The sequence below is a fragment of the Stegostoma tigrinum genome, chromosome 30 (assembly GCF_030684315.1).
Source record: "Stegostoma tigrinum isolate sSteTig4 chromosome 30, sSteTig4.hap1, whole genome shotgun sequence".
Taxonomy (NCBI): domain Eukaryota; kingdom Metazoa; phylum Chordata; class Chondrichthyes; order Orectolobiformes; family Stegostomatidae; genus Stegostoma; species Stegostoma tigrinum.
The window spans coordinates 40,227,718-40,252,429 of NC_081383.1; the positions used below are offsets into that span (position 1 = coordinate 40,227,718).

Consider the following 24,712-nt stretch of genomic DNA (forward strand, 5'->3'; position numbering starts at 1 on the left):
TGTGCAACCCATATTGGTCGCCTGGGCTTTGTCATTCTGCTTGGAATTTTTCAGAGAATATTCCTTACCTAAAATTGATATTTAATTGTGCATCTTGCTCAGACTATTGGAATGGTTTGGAAATTCCCAATGTTTCGCTTCCAATCTTGTCATATGTACTTATGTATGAGCCTTTGATGCCTAACATCACCTTGCATACCTGATGGTTTCTCATGTAAATCTCAGACTTACCTGGCCAGCACAGGACAATGCAAACAGAGAGACCAGCAAAAGAGATTTAATTGCGATGAGTTGAAGTTGTGGGAAATGTCAAATATCCCCATCCTCAATGATGGTGGAAACCCACACATCTTTGCAGAAGATAAGGTGGAAGCATTTGTAACCTGAAAGTTTGCAAAAACACCATCTTTTGCTTTGTAACAGAATATAGTTCTAGCCACAATAAAATGCATGGAACTTGAGCAGGGGAAAGATTTTTATGAACAAATACACATTGCACAATGTCTTATTTAAGCTGAAAGCACATATCAGGAACTTGTCTACCCACCAAAATGCTTGACCTCTCCCATTCAATGTTACAATCAATACATATCCCAGGATATAAACTTTATGCTGGCCATTAAATTTCACAAATGCAGCCAAATGTTTCCCCATCCCTCCCATCTATGTTTCACTGGTGTTCCTGAGCCTTCATGACACCCTGCCAACTTGGAAGGCTCACTAACACCCGAGACCACAATGCGCCATGTACTGACCAATCAATGACAAAAGTAGAAATTGCTGGAAAAGCTCAGTAGGTCTGGCAGTATCTGTGGAGAGAAATCCAAGTTGACGTTTCAGGGTGAGTTACATTTCCAAAAAAATGACTTTTTTTTTACTGACTAGTCATTGGCTGACGTTGAAATGATATGTGTGCCTCCTAAAGCTCTGATAATAAATCTCTTGAACAACTGGATGGCTAAGCACCACCCTTTGACTTTCAAAGACATCCTTATTCAGACAGCTAATGATGACCTCATCAACACAGTGTGTTAATGGGAGCAGGTCAGCAATGAATGCTTAATCTCCTGCCCTCTGCAGCCACACACCTGCAAGAATTTAATGAAACCATCTCCTCTGGCTAGGTGCAGCTGCAGAAAACCAAGATCAGCATCGTCCAGGAGTGGGCCCTTAGCTTATTCGACACTTCTGTTCCTCGCCGCTATGCCTGGACACTGTGACAGCGGTAGATATTTTCCAACCAGGTTATTTAGAGCTGTTCTTATACTCATCTAGTGCAGATTTGAACCAAGTCTTCTGGCCCAGAGGTAGGGACGTTGCCACCATACAATAGCAGCCCATACTGTGACCGCTGTATGGCGTGCAGTGGCCTCTGGGTATACCATAGGGGTCTTTCTGGAGGGTCCTTCAAATAACCTGCAGCACGTGAGTGGAAGAGAGAGAGCAAGATAAAATGCAAGGTGGGGATTTAGAGGAGGCAAAAAGAAAGAAAGGCTAACCAGTGACTCAGTGTAAATGAATTAAGTTTTAGTCACACAAGTGTAGCTAGCCACACGTTCACACCTGAAGCTCCTCAGTACTCCAGCACAATCTACAACCTCATGGACCTGCATATTCCCCACTCTATCATTAGCATCAAGCCAGGGGATCAACCCTGCTTCAATGGAGTGTGCAGCAGGACATGCCAAGAACAGCACCAGGCTAGCTACCTGGTTGAAGCTACCAAACAGGACTACTTGCCAAACAACAAAAGCAGCAAGTGATAGACGAAACAAAATGGTCCTACAACGAACAGAGTAGATTAGTTTTGCAGTCCTGCCACATACAATTGTGAATGGTGGTAGACAATAACTCACTGGAGGAGAAGGCTCCACAAATATCTCGACCATCAATGATGGAAGAGCCTAGCACATCAATGCGAAAGTTAAGGCTGAAGCATTCACAGCAATCTTCAGCCAGAAGTGATGAGTGGGTGATCCATCTCCGCATCCTCCAATGGTTCCCAGCATCACAGAAAGTAGTCTTTGGCCAATTTGTCTCACTCCACGTGATGTAAAGAAATGATTAGAGGCACTGGATACTGCAAAGGTTATGGGCCTTGACATCATTCTGACAACAGTACTGAAAATCTTTGCTCCAGAGCTTGCTGCTCCCCTCACCAGGCTGTTCCACTGTAGTTGTAATACTGGCATCTAGCCAGTAATATGGAAAACTGCCCAGATATGTCCTGTACTCAAAAGCAGGTCCAACCCAGCCAATTACAGCACCATCAGCCTACTGTCGATCATCAGTAGAGTGTTTTGCAAGTGTTATCAACACTGTTATCAAGCAGCACCCGCACAGCAATAACCTGCTCAGTGACACCCAGTTTGGGTTCTGCCAGGGCCACTCAGCTCCTGACCTCATTACAGCCTTGGTTAAAACATGGACAAAAGAACTGAATTCCAGAGGTGAGCTGAGAGTGACGGCCCTTGACAGGCTGCATTCGACTGAGTGCGGCACAAATGAGTCCGAGCAAAACAGCTTTCATGAGTATCAGGTGTCAAACTCTCTGCCAATTGAAGTCATACCTGGCACATAGGAAGATGGTGGTGGTTTTTGGAGTTAAGTCATCTCAGTTCCAGGACCTCTCTGCATGAGTTCCTCAGGGCAATGTCCTAGACCCAACCATCTTCAGCTGCTACATCAATGACCTTCCCTCCGTCAGAAGTGGGGATGTTCACTGATGATTGCACAATATTCACCAGTATTCGTGACTCCTCAGATATTGAAGCAGTCAGTCTTCAAAAACAAGAAGATCTGGACAATATCCAGACTTGGGCTAAAAAGTGGCAAGTGACATTCATGCCACACAAATGCCAGGCTATGACTGTCACCAATGAGAGATAATCTAACCACTGCCCTTGACATTCACTGGTGTTACCGTTGATTAGAAACTCAACTGGATTCACCATATAAACACAGTAGATACAAGAGGAGGTCAGGGGCTAGGAATACTGTGATGAGAAACTCACCTCCTGGCTCCCCAGAGCTGTCCACTGTGTACAAATCGCAAGTTAGGAGAGTGAATACCCCACTTGCCTGGATGGGTGCAGCTCTAGCACCACGCAAGAAGCTTGACTTTATCCAGGATTTGATTGACACATCCATTCCCTCCACCACCACAGTAGTAGCAGTGTGTACTATCTATGCACTGCAGAAATTCTCCAAAGATCCTCAGACAGCACCTTCCAAACCCACAACCACTTCCATCTAGGAGAACAAGGACAGCAGGTGCATGGGAACACCATCACCTTTGTGTTCCTCTGCAAGTCGCTCAGCATCCTGACTTGGAAGTATGTTGCAGTCCCTTACGTTCTGCTGGGTCAAAATCCTGGAATTCCCTCCCTATAAGGGCATTGTGGGTCAACCCACCGCACATGGACTGAGCGGTTCAAGAAGGCAGCTCACCCCCATCTTCTCAAGGGGCAAGTTGGGATCGGCAATAAGTGCTGGCCCAGACAGTGATACCACATTCCAAGACTGAATTTAAAAAAATACTTGCTGTTCTTCATGGGAATGGGCACTTTGGTTGTCATGGATTCCAGTGATGACTGTCCCATTCAGTTTACCTCTGGGAGTGAGTGGGAGTTGAGGGTGACATTGTACTCGGGATGTTGGGGGCTGGTGTGGCTTGGGGGGTGTGTAGTGATGGTTTCTATTTGAACTCATACAGTGAATTAATCTTGCAAATGATACCCAGCCTGCTGGGCATTCTTTCTGTCTAGCTCTTGTTACTTTACTGCTCATGCTCATAGAAAATCTGTCAGTGTGATTTATTTAGCTCTATCTCCATGCTGCAATACTGTAAATTCCTTAATGATTAAATAACACGGAGAAACTGAGCTAGGTTTGCACAAATTTGTGAACTATTACTCAGAATGTCACTTTTGGCTGAGCATCCAGTAATCAAATTGCTGAGAAGAAATTCCAACAATTTTTGAAAATTATTAAGAAATGATAACCTGGCGTGAGCCCATTAAATATCAAAATACAGTGTGACTTCAGCAAAATGAGTCCTTATTTTTATTGAAAATGATTTACGAATGGATTGTGTATGTGGGTCATCAACAGAAAATTTTTAATACCAAATTACACAATTTTTCAGTTATATCAATTTAAAAACAGTTTATTCACTATTTTACAATTTATACAAATTATTCAGTAATTTGTTCTGTAATCCAAGATGGCACCAGGGCATGGTGACATTACATATTTTATACCGTACCTGGGTACAAATGACAATATTAAATAAATCCAAATCTAAATCTGGTAGAGCAACTATTGTCCTTTTTTGACAAGAACAGTTCTGAGGAAGGATCACCGGACCCGAAACATTAACTCTATTTTCTCCTTCACAAATGCTACCAGACTTGCTGAGCTTTTCTAGCAACTTTGTTTTTGTTCCTGATTTACAGCATCCGCAGTTTTTTTTTGGTTTTCGTTATCCTTTTTAAATGTCTGATCACTATCCCCACCCACAACAGTGAAATAGTTCTCAAAAAGCTCCTTGTAAGCAATTATCTGTTTTCCTAAACACCTTGCTGAAATTCTCTTTGTGTACTCCTTTACATATAAGTATTAAACAGTAATATTAATTTGGAATAGAAGGGACCATAATTAATAATCCATTTGAAAAGAGGTCCATGAATTAAAGTTAAGACCCACTTACAGAGTAATAGATTTGGACAGCACAGAAACAGACCCTTCGGTCCAACTCATCAATGCGGACCAGACATCCTATGTTAATATAGACCCATTTGCCCACAATGGGCCCATATCCCCCTAAAACTTTCCTGTCCATATACCCCTCCAGATGACTTTTAAATGTTGTAATTGTACCAGCCTCCACCACTTCCTCTGGCAGCTCATTCCAGACACACACTACCCTCTGTGTGAAAAGGTTGCCCCTTGGGCTCCTTTTATATCTTTCCCCTCTCACGTTAAACCTATGCCCCTCCTAGTTTTGAATTCCCCTACCCTGAGAACAAGACCTTGGCTATTCATCCTGTCAACACCCCTCATTTTATAAACCTCTGTAAGGCCACCCCCAACCCTCTGAAGCTTCAGAGAAAATAACCCCAGCTCTTCAGCCTTTCCTTGTATCTCAAATCTTCCAAGCCTGGCAACATCTTTTCTGTAACCTTTCAAGTTTTAACAAATCTTTCCTCTTGCAAGGAGACCAGAATTGCATCCAAAAGCAGCCTAATTGATGTCCTGTCCTGCAGCAACATGACCTCCCAACTCCTATACTCAATGCACTGACCAATGAAGGCAAGCATAGCAAATATATATTATAAACAGAATGAACCATAACAACTTACCATTGTGGCTTCCATACCTCCCTCCACTGCAACAACTGCCAGTCAGAAGGGTAGAGAACTATTCTAATGGGACTATTTTCCTTTGTCACACACAGTTCTCAATTGGAAACATGCTATAGATCTATCTACATGTTAGCCCTGGCATTCCCAATTGTGCACCATTGCAGGAGCAGCGTCAGCATTGCACTGTGGCCCTTCAAGAAGTCAACCCACCATCATCTTCCCCAGAGAGTTAGAGATGTGACACACATTGTCTTTCCAGGCATGTTCCAACATGAGTAATTTATTCCTGAATTGTCAGTGTTTTCCTCCATTCACCAGATCGAAGGGAAACTTTATTCATTAAATCTTCATTTACCTAGAAAGTTTCAATGTCAGGTGGAAATGTAAGCTGGGAAGAGGACCTAAGGAGGCTGCAAATGTGAAAGTTAGGGCATTATGTGAGAAATTTGTCATTATCCATTTTAGTAAACAGAATAAAAAGGGGAAAAACTAGCAAATGTTGCTATTCAGAGAAATAGGTGTGGTACAGTGGTCCAGTGGTTAGCACTACTGCCTCACGGAGCCAGGGACCCAGGTTTGATTCTAGCCTCAAACAACTGTTTGTGTGGCGTTTCCACATCCTCTCAATGTCTGATTGAGTTTCCTCCCAAAGATGCACAGATGTACAGGTTAGATGGATTGGCCATGCTAAATTACCCATGATGGGCCGGCTAAGTGCATTGGCCATGGGAAATGCAGGGTTACAGGGATAGAGTGGGGATTTGGGTCTTAGTGGGATGGTCTTCAGAGGGTTACTGTGGACTCGATGGGCCGAATGGCTTGCATTCACATTGTAGTAATTCTATGATTCTAATTCATAAATCATAAAAAATATTGGGAGTCTTCTCATTGCAGTACCAAAATACATTGACCTGTTTACATGAATGTTAAAGTCTAGATGTAAGAAAAACTTCCAGCAGTTATGTAGGGCTTTAGGTATTGCGTGGATTTTTTGTCTCCTGTATGCAAGATAGAATATTGCCTTGAAGATGGCTGCAACAAGTGTCAACTGAACTGCTTTCTGAGGTGATCCTGATTACAATTAGCCGGTATTCTCAGGAATGTAGAACAGTGAGAGACCATCTTCAGGAGCATGTCAGAATAGATGCTGAGAAACTGATTCCCTGCTGCTAACTCTAGACCTTGAGATCATTTTTGTAGGATAAGGTGGCTGGATGATGGGACAAATTGTCTTCACTCTCGGAGTTGTGAGTCTTTGGTTATGGATGCTCAGTTATTGAGGGTATCCCAGGCTAAAATGGATAAATATTTGTGAAATGTTGGGGATGGGTCAAGGACGATCAGCTATGATCATCAATTCAAGGGCTGATATGACCTTGCAGTACTTCTTTTGATCTTAACACTGCTTATTCACCTATTTTTAGATTAGTTATGCCCTTTCTCATTTAAGTGCACATTCCAGAGAAATGTGCGAGGTACCTTTTAAAACGGTAAAGGATTTTACCAACTCACTAACTTCTGTGTTGCTGCATGGCCGTGTGTAACTGCAGTTTAGAGGAAAACCTTTCAATCCTTACTCACCCACGATGGCTGAAAATCAGACAATGACTTTGATTTTAAAATTCTTGTTATGTTGAAATCCATCTGTAGTCTCGCCCTTACCTATGTCCTTAGCATCCATCCTTACAATGCTTTAAGAATTTGGCATTCCTCCAATTCAAGCCTCTTGTGCCTCATTGATATTACTTTGCTGCTCTATTGCTAACCATGCCTTCACCTTCAGCTCTCTGGACTGAAATTGCCTCTATAATTCATCTTGTTGCATCTGTTTTACTACAAGTGCAATATGAATGTAAGGTCAGGACTGCTCCTGCATCACTAGGCAGTACAGTGGCTCAGTGCTGCCTCACGGCGCTGAGGACCTGGGTTCAATTTCAAGTCTCTGTGCAGTTTACATGTTCTCCCTCTGTCTGTGTGCATTTCTACTGGATGCTCTGGCTTCTTCCCACGGTCCAAAGATGTGCAGATAAGGTGGATTGGCTGTGTTAAATTGCCCATAGTGTTCAGGGGTGTGTAGGTCAAGTGCATTAGCTTATGGTATGCTCTTGAGAGGGTCAAAGTGGACTTGTTGGGCCAAACGGCCTGTTTCCACACTGTGGGGGATTCTATGATTTCTCATGTCTTCCTTTGTCACTCATCAAAACTTATTTTTGACCAAGCTGTCTCTGGTCTGTCCTAAAATGCAGCCAGGTTTTGTCTGAAATTGCTCCTACAATTCACCTTCTTGCAGCTGTTTATCCATAGGTGCTATATAAATATAAGTTTTGTATTGAGCTGGTGGTTGACATACTGTTTGTATATGTCATTATTCACCAGGTACTGACTATAAGATCATCATGCCTTCTGCTCAAAATGTATTGCTATTCTATTAATGTAGTGATTACATCCAGCCCAGTTTGGCTTGCTCCCTTCTTAATGAGTAGCTATTGTGTACAGCACATAGTGCTGCATCCCTTTTTTTTTAATGAGAGGGGTTCTCGTCTGGGACACTGAGATTCACACAGGCCAGACACTCTGACCAATAGGGTCATGCAGCTTGAAAACAGACACTTTGGTCCAACCAGTTCCCAAACTAACCATGCCCACCATATTTCCCAAACTACACTAATCCCACCTGCTGCTGATGAAGGGTCTAGGCCCGAAACATCAGCTTTTATGCTCCTAAGATGTTTGCTTGCCGTGTTCACCCAGCTCCACACTTTGTTATCCCACCTGCTTGTGTTTGGCCCAAATCACCCCCAAACCTTTTCCTATTCATGAACCTATCCAAATATCTTTTAAATAATGTCACTGTATCTGCATCCACCACATTCCCTGGCAGTTGATTTTTCCGCACAAACCACTCATTTGTGTTTAAAGAAAAGCACCTGTCATGTCTTTTTTAAATCTATCTCCTCTCACCTTAAAATATGCTTCCTAGTTTTGAACTGCTCCACCCTAGGGAAAAGACCCTTGACATTCACCTTATCTATGCCTCTCATGATTTCATAAATCTCAATAAGGTCACCCCTCAACCTCCTGTCCTCTAGTGAATAGAGTCTTAGTCTATTTTTATAACTCAAACTCTCCATTCCTGGCTACATTCTGTGAATCTTTTCTGAACCATCTACAATTTAATAATACCCTTCCTATTACAGAGCAACTTGAACTGGACACAGTACTCCAGAAGAGACTTAACCAATGTCCTGCACAACCTCAACATGACATCCCAACTCTTATACACAGAGGTTTGAGCAATAATTGAGTAGCACTGCACCAGGGTTGTTAACACAACTGACCACTCTTTATCAACAAACTTGTACATTCAGGACAGCTAACAATGTAGACTCTATTCCACAATTAATAATATTGACATACAAGAAACTCCAGCCTGTCTAAAAAAATTACAGCTACAGAAAGGTGTGTGTGTCTGTGTGTGTGTCTGTGTGTGTGTGCATGTACTCGCCCTCCATTATAAACCTTCCTGCATTCCAAAACAAGGATTCCCTTCAGACTCTGTTTTCTCACACAGTCAATTCCACTTTCATGTCGTTGCAGTCCTTATATTTTAACTTACATGGAATCTCACTGTTTCCACGAGTCTATTGCATAACTCTTTCACAAATACTTTCTTGGGTGTTAAGGCAGACTATATCAACCCTCCACAATATGCTGATTAGTTAAAAAAGCCAAGGCAAATTAGTTATGTACAATATGCCCTTAACAAAGCTGTGCTGGTTGCTTAAATCATCTTTCCGTTACCCAGATGACTATTAATTTAGTTTTATTGTTAATGTACTATCTGCCTGTGGCCTGTAGTTGCTCGGCCTAACTTTATACACAGTCTTTGAACAAGTGTGTATCACTTACAATTGTGCAGCCTTCTGGCACTGTCCCTGAATCTGAGGGCTGGAAAATTACAGAGCATGCCTCGGCAAACTCCATGTTCTCCTGCTCACATCTGGTCTTTTTTTTAAATGTAGCAGGCTGTAAGGGTCAATCATTGCCGTGGGTCCAGCCACCAGGTTTGTTTTATGAAAGGCCATGAGTGAACCGGATGTGTTTTAAACAACAATCCATTCACTAATACAAGGATAAGCTTTCACTCTCCTCTCACCCTGTCTTCTCTTTTATCCATCTTCTATCCGCCTCCCCCCGTCTCCCTACTTATTTCAGAATCCCCTTCCCCTCCCCCCATTTTTGAAGAAGGGTCTTGACCCGAAACTTCAAACTTTCCTGCTCCTCTGATGCTGCTTGGCCTGCTGTGTTCATCCTGCTTGATACCGTGTTATCTCAGATTCTCCAGCATCGGCAGTTCCTACTATCTCTGAACTTTCAGTTCCACCTTTTTATCAATTGAACAGCAATGCCATGGTGAGATTTGATCCCAAGTCCCCAGGATACTGTCCTGGGCTCTCTGCATTTTCCAGTGATATTACCTCAACACCACCATTTTCCTCCTGCAGGCTTCTCAGCTTTAAGTACAGGCAGAAATATTCATTTTCAAACCAATTGTTCTTTCTCTCCTTTCATAATAGTCACAGAGTCATAAAGAATGGAAACAGATCCTGCAGTCCAATCAATCTATATCAACTATAATCCCAAACTAAATGAGTCCCAGCTGCCAATACTTGGCCCATATCCCTCCAAACATCTATTATTCATGCTGGAAATCACAGCGGGTCAGGCAGCATCCATGAGGAGAGAGCATGCTATTTTTTTGAGTCTAGATGACACTTCATCAGAGCTGATGTGAAGTGTGGAGGGAGCAGCATTTGCACGGTTGGTTTGTGGGAGTGGGTGTAGGTGCTGGGTGGTGCAGTGTTTGGGGGAGAAAGAATGTTGCTAGTTCAGATTAAGTGATCAGAATGTGAAAATGGCAGAACAATGGTGTGTCTAACTGCTAGACAGGGAAAAACAGAAATTCCCACTGGAGTGAGGGATAAGTGGTCTTGTACTTATCTAAATGTCTTTTAAATGTTGTAGCTGTACCCACTTACTCTGGCAGTTCTATCCACACACCAACCACTCTGTGTGGGGGAAAAAAATTGCCCTCATCATCTTTAAAATCGTTCTCCTCTCACATTAAAAATATGCCCTCTAGTCTTGGAATCCTTGACCCTGGGGAAAGTACACTTGCCATTTCATCTTATCTATACCGTTCATGCTTCATGATTTTATAAACCTCTATGAAGTCGCCCCTCAACCTCCTATGCCTCAGTGAAAAAAGTCCCATCCTAATCAGCCTGTCAAACCCTCCAGTCCCAGTAACATCCTGGTAAATCTTTTCTGAATCTTTTCCAGCTGAATAATATCCTTCCAATCATATGTCAACCAGAACTGGACACAGTATTCCAGAAAGGGTCTCACCAACTTTGGACAACAAAGACTCATAGGACCTTTTGTAGAAAAGTAGGGGACTTTATAACATGGCTAACAAGAGTGGAACAGTGACCTGAATATCTCAATTCTGCTGGTGGGAGTTTGCTTGGCATAAACACTTCCTCTATTACAACAGTGACAACAATCTAAACATGCCTCATTGGCTGGGATGTGCTTTTTGATGTCCTGTGGTCATGAATGGCACTATCAACGTACAAGTTTGTTCTTGTGTTCAGAGCTGAAAGTCAGAAAATCTCAGCAGTCTGCCTGACAGTAATAAGTGCTGAAGGAGATTTGTATTGGCAATTGTGTTTTCAGTAACAGATGAAAGGGACACAGATAGGGTCAGTCAGCAGGCAATACATAGCGAAGAGCAAAAAACATCTCCCCAGTGATTTTGTTTGAAGGTGGGTAATGAAGTATGATGTATTCAGTCCCATTTCTCAGTGCAGCTGTACTTAAAGCATAAAACTGCTGACAGACATTGGCTTGTCAATTTTGCCACAAAATAGATTGAAGTAGGATGCTATCAAACAAATGGAGCACTGGAGCTGCAGTTAGCATCTGCTTGTGCTGCAAATGGCTTCTCGGTGCATTGGTAGCATGAAACTGGGCATTGTGACAGATCTACTTGGTAATTGAGCTGGAAGAATCTTAACATTAGTGGTCGAGCACACACATTGTGCAATATATTTTATATGTGTATAAACATGCACAAGTTGTCTCCAGCAATGTAATTCTGTGAGATATGTAAATGTATTTCAATTCACAATATTCGACTGACCAAGCTCTCAAAGGCTTTTTTTTGCTTGTGGTTATGAGAGTCTGCCTAAGGGAGGATCTTACCCTGAAATAATTAATACTAGGTATAGCTCGTGTGAAAAGGAGACCACTCCTGCAATGCTTAAAAAGGCCAAGACCAGGCCTAAAGCTGTTGTTGATAGGAATACATTGGAGTTGACAAGTAAACCTGTTTTCCGCTCAATTGTTTTCAAATGCTGCCTTTAAATGAAAGAATCCAAACAGTTTCCGAAAGAGTTTTCAGTTGAATAAAAATAGGGATTAACCGCAGGGAGCTTAAAGATACTGTTCCTGGTGGGATTCTGTTAATGTGCCACATTGGAAAAGCCTATCATAGTTCTCATGTTGAGGAAGTATCATGTTAGAGGAGAGAGGACAGTCTGCAGATCTACTAACCCATTCCAGGAACTGTTCTTCAGCACAGAATGAGCAAGGACTGGGTTGGGCAGCAGAATGGGATCTTCCTGTGTCTGTTCTTTGTGTACTGAATACAGTCAAAATGTCTGCTGTGTCACACTCCAATAATTCCTGAAGTATACCAAACCTCATTCTCACTTGGGCATTGTCCAGGCATCTTACATAGACACATTGCACCAGCAGTAAGCCCCTTTCATAGGCAAATGAAGTACCATTATTTATTCAAGAGTTCCATCCAATAATAGATCTGTCCTGAAAGGGTAAGAACATTTGCATTCTTTAGTCTGTAACCAAAAAGAAAATGCTGTAAGTATCTCCTGTCAAGCGCCTTTGGACCTGTTGCTACATTACAGGTGCTACATAAATTCAGTTTGCTATTGGGAGAGATTTTGAACGACAGGATCTTCAGTGGGAATAGTTATTGCTACTAATACAGATAACTGATTTCTCTCATTAGAGAGAGAGGGGCCAACTGGTGGTGGTTTAACCTGAGGGTCACCATGCCTCAGGCAAGTGGCAAGGTGGGACATTCATGGTGACTTCACCTGGTACAGGAATTGAATCCATGCTGTTGGCATCATTCTGTAATGTAGACCTGTTTAGCCCACTGAACAAACCAATCCCTCGGGGGGGGGGGGGGGGCATAAAGGGTTGACTTTTTCTTCCAGATCTTGAATAGCTCTTACTGTTAATTATTGCATCACTAATATGAACAGTAACAAGCATAATTTTAAATTGCAGCATTAAACAAAAGCAAGAGTGTTGCCCCTCCTAGCATAGCCTCAACCAACACTGAGTCAAAAAGGGACATAAATATTCACTTGTTTGCTACTTGGGTGAGCTTGCTTGGCATAAAGTAGTTGTTTTTACATTTGCTAAAATGACTACAATCCAAATAGGCCTCATTAGCTGGCAAGATTGGACAATTCGCCTACCTTGACTTGTCTGCCAGTTGTTTGTTTTCCTTTCTCTAACCTCCTTCCACCTTCCTTCCCCTTTTTGTCCGAATACCTTTCATCCTCCTCTCACCTTTCTCCGAACTCCTTCCACCCTTCTGGCCCTCTGTATCTACTCCATATTGAATGACCAGCTGAGCTTGCCTGAGTAGTAAATTGAAGGTCATATTGTAAACTCAATTTGCAGCTTGTTGGAGCAACAACACACTGATTTATTCCATTTCAAGTGCTCTGGAATTTTACTTCCACTTGTATCAAAGTTACAATTTTAATTGAGATAAAAGTCATGTCTTAACACACTTAAAATATTAAAAATATCAATTTAAGAAATGCTTAGATTCCAGGATGTTGAGCTCAATCTGAACCGAAACAGGGTATCATTCTCCCTCCCAGGTAGGTAGTCAGGTCCTGTGAAAAATCACTTAGTTTTAAAAACAGCCAGCTCAGATATGTTACGACTCAACAACAGGTGGGACTGAGCCAGAAGCTTCAGAACTGGAAACAGGGACAGTACCACTGTACCATTAGAGTCTCCAACATGTGGAATATCTTTGAACAGTTTCAGTGTGAAATAACTCCACAGAGGCTGGTATCTCATGACCCTTTATTTACATGTGCATAGTATATGACACTGACTCAGCCAGCATAGAGCCAACTCCTAGAGTCAGCAGAACCTGTGACACTCCCATTTATATCTGACAGCCAGGGCTCCCTGATTGGGACTGTTAATCTGGCCCAATCAGGGAACTCCTATTCTATGAGATCCACCTGGTTGACTTCATTCCAGTCACTACACAGTGGGCCTACTGTATAGCATAAAGATGGCCGCAGTTCAGGATTAATTGTCATTAAATTTGTAATCTCATAATGTTCATGGAAATCTCATAGTGGTACAGTAGGTGGCACTCAAGAGACCTCTGTGCCAGGCCAGTTTTTGTCTGGGCCATTATCCAACAACTGGTGAGCAACACTGGAAAGGATTAACTCTCTCTAGCAAGAAAATTTTTGTCATGATCAGCTGCTCCACCCCCATCCCTGACTCCATGTTGCCAGGTAAAACATTTACTTACAGGATCTACAGAATTGTTGTTAAACAAATGGCATCGTCCATCTAAGTGAGTGTCCTATCAGAGCAATGGAAACACACCAGGCGAAAATTGCATTAAAAAAGTATCACACTCAGACACTGTAAATGACCTGAGATTTCCCAGTTGTTGTTCAGTGCGGAGCTGCTGAGGAGTACAGTTTAGGAAATGGTTTCCACTTTTATCTTCAATGAACTGAGCTTGGGATAAGCTAAAATACTGTTTCACATGAAACCAACAGGAACATGTACCTTCCCATCCCCACTATCCAGCAGCAGCTTTGGGAATGTCCTAAATGAAACTCATCCTGTAAGGATTAGGAAGTCTCCAAACATAAGGACATGGCAAAATGTGCTGATGATGTGTCTCTCTCACTGTGTTGGCTCCTGTCACACAAAGATGACATGTGGATCACATAATGCTCCAGATTTCAATGAACCTTTATTGCAGCTCCTGGTAACTACATTTGTACATTGCAATCACAGGTACTTGTGTATCTGGGATTGAGCCAAGTAATTCAGATGTATTGTCACACTTGCGTCAGTGATTCATGCTGCAGGAGGGCAGAGCTCAGTAAGATGGAGACCGAGAGCTTTATACCATTAGGTCATATGCTACGAGATGCAGTAATAACATCATTGCAAGTTCCTTAAAGGTATATAGCGCATCTGCTGTGAGATTTAACACAACTCTGGATGCACACATGCACAATGTGAGGTGAGAATGAGGGACACATTAAACCAAAAAATTTGCTGAAGATCTCATCCAAGCCTTTGTTACCTCCAAGCTCAATTACTTAATATTGTCTTCATCAGCCTCCCAACTACTACTCTGCTTAAGTTTATTTGGAATTCATACCAAGGACCATTCACCCGTCACTCCTATGCTGCTCCTCTACCCCGGTCAGACAATGCTGTAATTTAAACTTTCTCGTCATTGTTTTCAGATACCAACTTGGTCTTGACCCTCATTATTTCTGATACTTCCTTCAACCTGACATCCTCTGCCATATCTGTGGGTCTTTTATTCTGGTTTCTATAGCCTCCCTGATTTTAATCACTTCAGGTTGAGCCATTGCACCTTCAATGATCTAAGGCACTGGCTTTCGAGTTCCAATCTGAAACATCTCTTCCTCACAAGCTCTTGCGCCTTTCTTTCATTCAATTCCTCCTTCCTTTCATTTCAACCAAGTATTTGGACACCTGCCCAAAATCGTTTCCAGCTCAGAATTAATCTTTTGCTGTTTTTACACTGCTATGTAGCTCTTTGGTAAGGACTACAGCCCAGTTTTCATTTTTAAAATGGGATGGGCTATTCTCTGACATTGCAATCCTGTTTCCTGACAAGTTGAGTAGGTCTATGGGGTGATGTAGATAGGTTGGATACCACCTCCTGAAGATGGTCCATGGAGGGACTGGGGACAAGTTGATACTAGGATAATGTCACAGCTCTCTACATGAGTTGAAGCAATGTAGCCCTTACCTTCCTTACCCCCTCAATACTCCCTATGCCTAGGCACCAAGTATTCACTATGGACAAAACTCTTGAGCCCTAAACTAAAGTTGGAAAGTTTTGAGGTGCCCATGAAACAGCCAAAAATAAATAAACAACTGTTTAAAAATCTTTGTTATTTTTTGAAATAGATTTTAGGAGCTCACAAAACTGTCAATAAAAACAAAGCCCATAATCCATTTTACAACTGTTAGCAAAACCTCCAGAACTGAATACATTTGGTTCAAATAACCAAATCATCACCAGTTCTATTCCTTCAAAGGGTACACACATTATTTGGTTTCAATCAAAATAGTCCCCCTTCTATTCAGTTATTTCAAAGACTCAAAAGGTGGCTAGTCTATTGATCAATGTCAAGATCAAAACTGAGGGTCCAACAGACACGTTGAAAACTAAATCCACACAGTCGTGAATGTAGAAGAGCACTTTGTTCTCTGGAGAAAGTACTTAAATAATCTGATGATTTTTTCCAATGTCAGAATGCTGATCAATTTAATGCTCACTTTTTAATAAGGTGAGTCCTATCATTAATCACTGCATTAAAGACATAACTTATCATACAACATTTCATTATGACATCATGTTACCATAATTCTGTATAGTATCCATTAGAGAGTTCCAAAAAAGGGTTCACCCCTGATTCATGACGCCTTTGACATGCCCATCAAACTCCTTAAAAATCGCAAGTGGTTTTAAATACCTAGCCCTGCAGCAGAGTAGGAAAAGGTAGTAGTGGAAGCGAAGGTCATGACCCACACATTTCAAAATCCTACATGGCGTGAATGTGGCTGGAATTCCCAGAACCAGCTTCCTCCCACCATCAATAAATCATACTCACATCCCATTCCAACGGGATTAGAGGCTTGAAATTCACTTGAATCCCTCTATTATGAATTACCACAATTTGTCAGAGACCTCTGGTGAACTGGAATTGATCAATACATTGAAAGCAAATTATTTGCCAGGACAGCAACAGTCCTTGAGAGAATTTAGAGCATTTCTTGAAAGAGTTGGGGTAGGATCTTTGGCTTCCACCTGGCCTGGACATTGCGAACATTTTATCTGAAAGAACCTTGAGAAACGTCAACAGGTCAGCCCTCCCTCAGTACTGTACTGGCGTTCATAATGAGGCTTGAAAACCAAAGTTTCTTACTTGGAGATAAGAGTGTGTTTAAGGTGTTTTTTGGCCTGATGTCGGGAGTTATAGTGGAGGAGGATGTTGGTGGGATTTAACTCAATGTTGTGCTGAGCTACTAATTCTCAACGTTCGTGTTGCAGCTTCCTATCGTGGCATCATCAATTGTCACGCTGTACTTTCTGGAGCTGACGGATTTATTCAGGCCAGCCAAGGTGGGCTTTCAGTGCTATGACCGTGCACTGAGTATGCCCTATGTGCAGCCTAGTGAAGAACTCATCCCTTTATTGATGCTCCTCAGCTTGGCATTTGCAGGTCCAGCTGCCTCTGTAAGTAACTTGGAGTACACTCGGCAAGTATCACTTGATAATGACACAGAGACCTAGAGACAAGAGGAAGCTATTCCTGAACACCTTACCTCACCACGTCAATGTTTCAGTTAATCCCCACTTCAACAATTTCACTTTTACAAAAGTCATGGAAAAGGATAGGTACATACAGCAGGGTAAGGTTTATAATTGGGTGAAGGGTAATTACAATCCTGTTAGGCAAGAACTGGGTAACGTAAAATGGGAGCGGATGTTGTCAGGGAAGAGCACTATAGAAATTTGGAGATTGTTCAAGGAATGCATACTGTGTGTGCTTGAAATGTTTGTCCATAGCAGGCAGGGAAGATGCAGTCAAGTGAGGGAGCCTTGGTTCTCAAGAGAGATTGAACGACTGGTTAAGAGGAAGAAGGAGGCTTATGTAAGGTGCAGGAAACAAGGAATGGAAAAGGCTCTAGAGGGATACAAGTTATCCAGGAAGGAACTGAAGAAAGGGCTTAGGAGAGCTATAAGGGGGCATGAGAATACCTTGGCAGATGGGATCAAGGAAAACCTCAAGGCTTTTTACACGTACATGAGGAAAAACAGAATGGCCAGACAAAGGGTAGGGCTGATCAAGGATTGTAAAGGGAATTTGTGTACAGAGCCTAAAGAGATAGGAGAGGTCCTTAATAAATACTTTTCTTTGGTATTCACAACTGAGGGGGACCTAGTTATAGAGGAGGATAGTGTAGAACAGGCTGGTAGGCTAGAGAAGATCAGTGTTAGTAAGGAAGATGTATCAGGAATTTTGAGGAACTTGAAGATAGATAAGTCCCCTGGGCCTGATGGGATTTATCCAAGGATTCTATGGGAAGCGAGGGAAGATATTGCAGGGCCGTTGTCGATGATCTTTTCGTCCTCACTGTCCACCGGTATAGTGCCGGAAGATTGGAGAGAGGAAAACATCATTCCCTTATGCAAAAAAGAGAATAGGTGTAACCCTGGAAATTGCAGGCCAGTTAGTCTTATGTCAGTGGTGGGCAAATTATTAGGAAGGGCTCCGAGAGACAGGATTTATGATCACGTGGACAGTTTGATTCGTGATAGTCAGCATGGATTTGTGAAGGGTAGATCATGCCTCACAAACCTTACTGAATTTTTTAAAGAGCTGACCGAACATATGGATGAAGGTGGAGCAGAGGATGTGATATACATGGATTTAAGTTAGACATTTGATAAGGTTCCCATGGTAGGCTCATGCAGAAAGTAAGGAAGCATGGGATGGGGGGAAATGTGGCAGATTGGATTCGGAATTGGCTGACCTGAGAAGACAAAGGGTGGTAGCAGACGGAAAATATTCAACATGGTGCTCAGTTAATAAGTGTTGTACAACAAGGATCTGTCCTGGGTCCTCTTCTATTTGTGATTTTTGTAAATTATTTGGATGAAGGAGTGGAAGGGTAGATTAGCAAGTTCGTGGACAATACAAAGGTAGGTCGAGTTGTGGATAGTGCTGAGGGTTGTTCTAGGTTACATCAGACGTTGATAGGATGCAGAGCTGGGCTGCAAATGGCAGATCGAGTTTAATCCTGAAAAGTGTGAGGTGATTCATTTTGGAAGGACAAATTTGAAAGCAGCATATAGGGTTAACTGAAAGATTCCTGGCCGTGTGGAGGAGCGGAGGAATCTTGGGGTTCATGTTCACAGTTCCCTGAGAGCTGCCACGCATGTGGATAGAGTTGTTAAGAAGGCGTATAGTGTGTTGGCTTTCATTAATAGAGGGATTGAGTTCAAGAGCCATGAAGTTATGCTCCAGCTATACAAAACCCTGGTTCGGCCACATCTGGAGTATTGTGTCCAGTTCTGGTCACCTGATTACAGGAAAGATGTGGAAGTGTTGAAAAAGGTGCAGAGGAGATTTACCAGGATGTTGCCTGGAATGGAGGGAAGGTCTTACGAGGAAAGGTTGAGATCGCTAGAGCTTTTCTCTTTAGAATGATGAAGGATGAGAGATGATCAGAGGTATAGAGTGGGCAGCCAGAGACATTTTCCTAGGGTGGAGGTAGCTATTATGAGGGGGCATAGTTTTAAAGTGAGTGGAGGTAGATATAGGGGAGACGTCAGAGGTAGGCTCTTTACTCGGAGAGTGGTAGGGGCATGGAATGCATTGCCAGAGGGGGTAGTGGACTCGGCCTCTTTCAGGGCATACGGATGATAGTATAAGATTGGGTGGGGTGGAGGTTCGATAGACCTTAGGATAAGGGTATAAATTCGGCACAACATCGTGGGCCGAAGGGCCTGTACTGTCCTGTACAGTTCTGTGTTCTAACAGTCCTGGGGCGGGATTGGGGGGGACAGTTCCATATTCCCACAGTCTCGTGTGTGAAGAAGTACTTCCTGATGTCTCTCTGATTGACCGTGTTCTGATTTTTGGGTTATGGTCCTCATTCCAGAATTGATCACCAGATAAAATAATTTCTCTTCATTTAACAAATAACATAATTAAAATCATAATTTATTTGAAAATTCTCAGCAGGTCTGGTAGAATCTGTGCAGAGAAAGCAGAGTTAACATTTCGGGCCTAGTGACACTTCTTCAGAACTCTGAAACATTAACTCTGCTTTCTCTCTTGCTGAGTTTTTCCAGCAATTTCTGTTTTTTGTTGCTGATTTCCAGCATCTGTGGTTCTTCGTTTTCTTTTTCATGTAAAACATTTTAGAGATGGGTTGTGGGAGAGGGGGAGGGGTGAGATGGGTGGGCGGGGCAGAGGGGTAGGGGTGAGATCATAAGAACTAGGGGCAGGAATAAGCCATCCGGTCCCTTGAGCCTTCCCCGCCATTTAATAAGATCATGGCTGATCTTTTTGAGACTTAGCTTCACTTACCCACCCACTCATGTTAACCCTTAGTTCCTTTACTGTTCAAAATTTATCTAGCCTTGCCTTAAAAACATTCAGTGAGGTAGCTTCAACCGCTTCACTAGGCAGAGAATTCCACAGATTCACAACCCTTTGGGTGAAGAAGTTCCTCCTGACCTCCAGCCCTACATCTGCTTCCCTTTATTTTGAGGCGAAGCTCTCTAGTCCTAGTTTCACCTGCTAGCAGAAACAACCTCCCTGCCTCCACCTTCCCTATTCCCTTCATAATCTTATATGTTTCTATAAGATCTCCCCTCATTCTTCTGAATTCCAATGAGTATAATCCCAGTCTACTCAGTCTCTCCTCCTAATCCAACCCTCTCAACTCTGGAATCAACAGAGTGAATCTCCTCTGCACCCCCTCCAGTGCTCGTATATCTCTTCACAAGTAAGGAGAACAAAAGTGCACACAGTACTCCAGGTGTGGCCCCACCAGGATGCTATACAGCTGCAACATGGCCTCCCTGTTTTTAAACTCCATCCATCAAGCAATGGCGGAAAAAATTCCATTTGCCTTTTTAATTACCTGCTGCACCTGCAATCCCACCTTCAGCAACTCGTGCACAAGGACACCCAAGTCCCTCTGCACAGCAGCGTGCTGCAGTTTTTTACCATTTAAAACATAGTCCATTTTGCTGTTATTCCTACCAAAATGGATGACGCTACACTTATTAACATTGCACTCCATCTGCCAGACCTTTGCCCACTCACTTAGACTTTCTATATCCCTCTAAAGACTTCCAGTGTCTTCTGCACACATTGGCCTACCACTCACCTTAGTGTCATCTGCAAATTTTGACACACCACACTTAGTCCCCAACTCCAAATTGTCTATGTAAATTGTAAACAATTGTGGTCCCAACACTGAACCCTGAGGCACACCACTAGCCACTGATCGCCAACCAGAAAAACACCCATTTACCTCTACTCTTTGCTTTCTACTGGTCAACCCTATGCCAATACATTACCTGTCAATCTATCCATGCTAATACATTATCTGTAATACCGAGCAACGTTATCTTATGCAGCAGCCTTTAGTGTGGCACCTTGTCAAAATGCCTTCTGGAAATCTAGATACACCACATCCACAGGTTCCCCATTGTCCACCATGCAAATAATGTCCTTAAAGAATTCCACCAAAGTAGTTAAACATGACCTACCCTTCATGAACCCCTGCTGGGTGTTCCCAATGGGATAATTTATATCCGGATGGCTTGCTATTTCTTCCTTTATGATAAATTCAAGCATTTTCCCCACTACCGAAGTTAAGCTAACTGGCCTATAGTTCTGTTTTTTGCCTGCTTCCTTTTTTAAACAGTGGTGTCACAATGGCTGTTTTCCAATCTGCAAGAACCACCCCAGAGTCCAGTGAAGTTTGGTAAATAATTACTAGTGCATTTGCTATTTCCCCCATCACCTCTTTTAGCACCCTGGGATGCATTTCATCAGGGCCAGGTCTACCCTTAGCCCCGTTAACTTGCCCAGCACTGCTTCCTTAGTGATAATGATATCAGGTGAGAACTTAGAAACTATAACCTTCTCGCCATTACTTTTGGGCATGTTATTTGTGCCTTCCACTGTGAAGACTGACAGGAAATAACTGTTTAATGCCGTGGCTATTTCCACATTCCCAGTAATTAAGTTGGCCTTCTCCTCCTCTAAAGGACCAATGTTTACTTTCACCACTCTTCGACGGTTTACAGAGGGAGGGATGTGCTTCATTTTGGGGCCGGGAGAGGGGGAAGAATGTGATTGCTGGGAGGGAGGTGGAGATGGAGGGAAGATGATTGGTTGTTGGGGGAGAGGTGGTGGGTTGTGATTGGTGTGGGGAGAGAGGGAGGAATGTGATTGGTGGGTGGGGGAGCAGCGGTGGAGAGGGAGGGTTGTGATTGGTAGTGGTGAGGGCAGAGGGAGGGTTGTGAATGGTGTGGGGAGAGAAGGAGGGAAGTAATTGGGGAAGGGGAAAAGGAAAGATGAGACTGGTTGAGAGAGAGAGGGAGGGATGGGATTGGTGGTGGAGGGAGGGAGGGATGAGATGGGGAGAGAAGAAAGGGAAGGATGAGCCTGGTTGGGAGAGAGAGGGAGTGAAATGATTGGTGGTAGGAGGAGAGAGGGAGCGGTGGGTTTGGTGGGTGGGGGGGAAGACGGAGGGATGTGATAGATGGTGGGGACGCAAAGAGAGTGAGCGAGAGGGTAAGTTAGATGGGCAAAAGAGAGTTTGTGGAGATTTAGGTGTTGATATCTCCATTCACAACAAGTGGGTCAGTGACTGAAGATGGAGGCTAAGAGGCATCTCTTTATAAAAAGAGGGTGTGGCTCGACTGGAATTCTGATCAGCTCCCAGACTTTAGATTCTTGTTTACCTCGCTGGATCCAGACCGGGAGCTGCAAAAACTCCAGTGTGAATGACAGATGGATGTGGGGAGGGGGCTGATGCATGGGCAGGGCTGGGGTGTTTAAACTGCAATCAGAAGTGGGTGCACCATCTCCCACATTGATTGGAAGATCTGGATCTTTTGCAGCTTTAATCTTTCGGTGTACACCCCCATGTCTGTGGTTTACTTTTTTCCAGATTATGATTGGAGAAGGCATTGTCTACTGTTGCCAGTCAAAGCTGAAGAATAAAGGTTCCGAAGGCAGCATTAACGCAGGAGGCTGTAACTTCAACTCCTTTCTCAGGCGGACTGTAAGGTTTGTTGGTAGGTTCAGTAAAACTGTGCCGTGTTTGGGAAAGTTATTTAATACGAACGCAGACATTAGCAAACAAAGGAGGGTCGCAGTCCCCCTAATATGCCTTCTCCCATCTTGGTAATCACATGATCCATGATTATGGGGTTGTTACTTCATCAATATAATTAATCTCTGTCAATGAATTGATGACTAACAGCAAATCCTCACTATAATATGCTGAACAGGTAGTAACACAAGACCTGCGTTTAGATTCCAGAGGTGTTTAATAACATTTCTGAACACATTGATTCAAAAATACCTAAACACTGGGACTCTCTGCTCTTCGATGCTTACCACTTTGAGAAGGAAGAAGGGCAAATTATGTCCCCACCATTAGCCAGTAAAGGAAACCTAGGGTGAAACAGAGAACATAACTGGTACTGGATTCCTGACTGGAGACCCACAGTCAATAATAGGCTCAAGGGACTGATCCTATGTTGCTGTGTTTCTTGGAAAATCTCAGATGGAAAGTCAAGAAAGCATCTCGGTGTGGTGAAGAGATTTTGGGAATCTCATGTCCACAATTTGTGTGAGCAAGGGATCCTTGTTTAGATTCCATGAGATCCTTGCCCTAGAACACAAGGTGAAGCAGACTACACCAGTAACGAGCTGTCAATGGTTAGAGGTGAATGGGTCAAGGATTATTTTTGACTATGAGGAATAATGAGGCAAAAATGGAGAGTGCATTCAGTGGTTATAATGGGTGATGTCTGTGCTGGCAATAATAATAGTTGCTAGATGCATGTCTGTCAGCATTCAGAGGGGTGGCTTTGCCTTTGATTTGCAAATATTCAGTTAAAGTGCTTCAAGAGGAACTCTACCCAACAGTATCACTGTTCACCTGTTTACCTAGAAAATCTCTTAAGTTTACTGTACAGGGTCCATTCAGTGTTCCTATATTCTCAATCTTGACCATATGAAGCACAGCCAGGAAAGTAGAACAATCCCTAACACCAACCAGCACAGGATACAATATCAATGCTGTAAAGCACAGGATTGTGATATGGATGTTTCCACTCCAAGTTGTGTTATCTCAGAGCTCAGTGTGGTCAGAGTATAATGATCAAATATACCAGCAATGACAGACAGATTGACCCAGTGTATCACATTTACCATGCCTTGTGGATGACAATACCCAGGGCTGGATCCCGCTGTGATGGGCAGCCTGAAGCAGCCCTTTCATTTTACTCCAGATCCTACTTTCCAGCGCCTCTCAGAGACAGAAAGCAATCTAACCCAGTAATTTCACACTCTGACAAAAACTCTGCTTAGGACAGCCAAAAAAGTAGGTCAAGCTTGGAAATTCGTCTACAACCTTAATTTTATTGAAATTTGTCCAAGCGATGACTTGGGTCCTGATGATTCTCTCTAGCACCTTGTTTGTAAACAAATTATTCTCCACTTTAGACAGAAATAAGCTCAGCTCTTATGGAGAAGAGCCCTGTGAATCTGAGTTCATCAATTGGCTAGATTTGTCTTCCTCTATTTATTCATGGGATGTGGGCATCACTGGCTAGGCAGCATTTATTGTCCATTCCTAATTGCCAAGGGGGCAGTTAAGAGTCAACCACATTGTCTGGAGTCACATGTAGGCCATGCCACGTAAGGATGGCAGTTTCCTTCCCTAAAGGACATTAGTGAACCAGATGGGCTTTTCCCCTGACAATCAACAATGGATTCATGGTCATTGTTAGACACTTAATTCCAGATATTTATTGAATTCAAATTCCACCATTTGCCCTCGTGGAATTTGAACCCGGTTCCCTAGAACATTACCTGGGTCTCTGGATTAACAGTCCAGTGATAATACCACTAGGCCATCACCTCCCCATAGTGCTTGGGTTACTCTTCCCTGGAAAAAGAATCACTACCTGATAATCTAACCCAGATCGGTTCAGGAAATTGACTCCCTGGACCACCCTAACCTGCTTACTTGGATCAAACTGTATACAATGACCTAACCTGTTCCATTCATTATCTCAATCAAGCTACTCCCAAAGATAGGCTATAAGTTGTGGTAGTGCCCTGATTGCCACTTTTACTGGTGGTTTGTGCTATCTGACA

At 42.9% G+C, this 24,712-nt stretch overlaps 1 protein-coding gene across 6 annotated transcripts in view; it reads left to right on the forward strand.

Moving 5' to 3' along the window:
- The window catches only part of plppr3a (phospholipid phosphatase related 3a), a 102,748-nt gene that overhangs the window by 48,689 nt on the left and 29,347 nt on the right, over positions 1-24,712 (forward strand). For 5 of the 6 annotated variants that reach the window (XM_048560120.2, XM_048560123.2, XM_059638522.1 and 2 more), the window contains 2 exons: positions 16,837-17,022; positions 22,491-22,617. In XM_048560120.2, the coding sequence (XP_048416077.1) occupies positions 16,837-17,022; positions 22,491-22,617 (313 nt within the window). The remainder of the gene's footprint in view (positions 1-16,836; positions 17,023-22,490; positions 22,618-24,712) is intronic. The other variant, XM_048560125.2, reaches the window with a different exon arrangement.